At 39.2% G+C, this 2,288-nt stretch overlaps 1 protein-coding gene across 1 annotated transcript in view; it reads right to left on the bottom strand.

Annotated features, from left to right (window-relative positions):
- Tmprss11a (transmembrane serine protease 11A) overlaps nt 1-2,288 on the bottom strand; it is a 49,397-nt gene that overhangs the window by 35,010 nt on the left and 12,099 nt on the right. Inside the window, exons 2-3 of the mRNA XM_004644081.2 lie at nt 2,156-2,277; nt 110-228 (exon numbers count right to left, since the gene is read on the bottom strand). Coding sequence (XP_004644138.2) covers nt 110-228; nt 2,156-2,277 — 241 coding nt within the window. The remainder of the gene's footprint in view (nt 1-109; nt 229-2,155; nt 2,278-2,288) is intronic.

Raw genomic sequence — 2,288 nt, 5'->3', positions numbered from 1 at the left:
TTTTTATGTGAGTGATCTGAAAACCACATATTTGGCTCTAAGGGAAATGATCCTGAAAATTCCTTCCACTTGCATTTTTATGACAAAAAAACATATTTGTCTGACTTACCAGATTTTCACTCATCTCCTGTAGGTCCTTAAATTGGTATGTGGCCTTTTGTCCATTAATGTTGTTGAAGAGGAGGGCTGAGATGGTAAAGGTGCCGTGATAGTATTCTGTTTTCTCACCTATGATAAAAGGAAGTAGAACACGGCGTGATCTGGGGAAAGGTTTCGTGAGTAAGACCACACTGCAATGGGGCCAATGTTGAGTCCTAACTTCATATTTAACATTTTTATAATTGAATTTCATAAAAATAATGAAAATGATAATGTTTGATGTTATCAGTGGCAACAGACAGTTGTGTGTGTGTGCTACCTACTCAGTATTTCTGTGCACTTCTCTTGTATTAATTCATTTGATCCTTGACCAGCTAAGACTGATATCACTACTTCCATGCAGATGAGCAAGAGGTACCATGGCTTTAAATAGCTTGCTCTGTGTTAGACAACTGCATGTGCTTGAGTAAAGCTTTGAATCCTCAGAGTCTGGCCCTGGAACTTGGATACTTGCTGAATTGAAATCTAAAGACCAGCTAAAAGCAAAGGCAAATGAATGTCTTTGTAAATCTTGGGTTTTAATGAGAGAACCCAGGCACATCTGAAAGATACGCAGCATGGGTAAGTCCATCTGGGCTCTGTGTGGCTACTCAGAAAAGAGGGCAGTGGAGGCCCCTGAAGGATCTGGTAATCTTAAGGGTGAAGCTCAGGAGGAAAAGATGTGTAAGGTACGTGGGGATGTGTAAGCAGAGAGCAGAGCCACCATGAAGCAGCCTGGGCCCTGGACTCTGGAGGCTCAGGTGGAAGAAGCAGCTTTCTTGCTTATGTATCCAATAAAGCAATAGGGATCACAGGCTGAGGATCTTTGAAACTAAACATCTCTGGACACTGTAATGCTATTTTTGTCCCAATAAATCTTTCTTATCATCAAATTTTCTTCTCATAGTAGGGGCAGATCTTTTTTTTTTAATTTTGCTACCAAATGAACTGGTCTGAGTATCTTTCACCATTGGTATAAACTATCACTGGGATTGTCTTATGGAGCCCAGGGACATGGCCTTAAGTTCTGATCATCTCCTAAAACAAGTATTAATGTGAAGTCTGTGGTGGATGACAGCAGGTGAGATTCCAGTCAGCAGCCCAAGCTAGTCATTTTAATATATACATCTGCACGAGAGTGACACTGTGAGGACTTGTCAAAAATGCAAAAGGTTTGTACTTTGAAGAAATGTATGAATTATCAAAAGGGAGAATTTAAAAATGTATTATTTGTATATTTATAAATATATTAGGAAATAAAATATAATATTGGACATTGTTTTGGGAAAAGAAAAACATGTTTTCTCTAAAACAAGCTATAATATTGTGTTTCACTTATTACTTATCCACTAGAAATTCACTAGACACGCTTTTCTTTTGTCCTACAGATGCTGCTAAAAGACCTAGAATTGGTCTTCAATGGCCATTTTTTTTAAGTGCAGGATCTACAGGGTCTCACTACACAGATCATACTCATAGTGATTCTCCTGTTTTCAGCCTCCCAAGCGATGGGATTACAGGAGCACACCCCCACACTCAGTCTCTATTGCAGTCTCAGTGCCCCAGGGGTGGGGCCGGCATGGCATGCCAAGAATGGAACCCTGGTCACTGAGTATGCCTAAACACTCAGCTATCCGGCTGAGCTCTCTGGCTAGAAGAGCCAATTTTAATAACTAATTTTTCAGTTTTTTAATTTCAATATATAATCAAGATAAGATTTTTTACTACAAATTTTACTAGTAAATTTTGGACAATGACTTTTCCGTATTTGATGTAAATTCTTAAAAGAAATGCTGGATTTGGATTCCTATGAAGACAGGACGTTTTCTGGTTTGCTTAATGCAACATCCCGAGCACTCAGAAAAGGATTTGTATGTACAGAAATTTCTAACGAAATGACAGGATATAGGATAAAGTATTCAAAATGCAGACAGTCACAACTAAGGCTACATTTTCCTCTACACATACGAAAATGAAGATTTGTGAAAAAATAATATCAAACAACAAAATTCCTTACCAGGGACTAAGAAGTGAGCCAGGAGACCAATGGTGACCCCCACCAAGATCAGAGATAAGACAGCGAGAAAGGCGATTATCCACGGCCTCAGGGCTCTGTGCTGGGGTGCAAATCCTACTGTCCTGAAAAAAAA

Source organism: Octodon degus, unplaced genomic scaffold (genome assembly GCF_000260255.1).
Source record: "Octodon degus isolate 3935 unplaced genomic scaffold, OctDeg1.0 scaffold00191, whole genome shotgun sequence".
Taxonomy (NCBI): Eukaryota; Metazoa; Chordata; class Mammalia; order Rodentia; family Octodontidae; genus Octodon; species Octodon degus.
The sequence above is the reverse complement of the archived record's forward strand: the minus strand, read 5'-3'. Positions and strand labels throughout refer to the sequence as shown.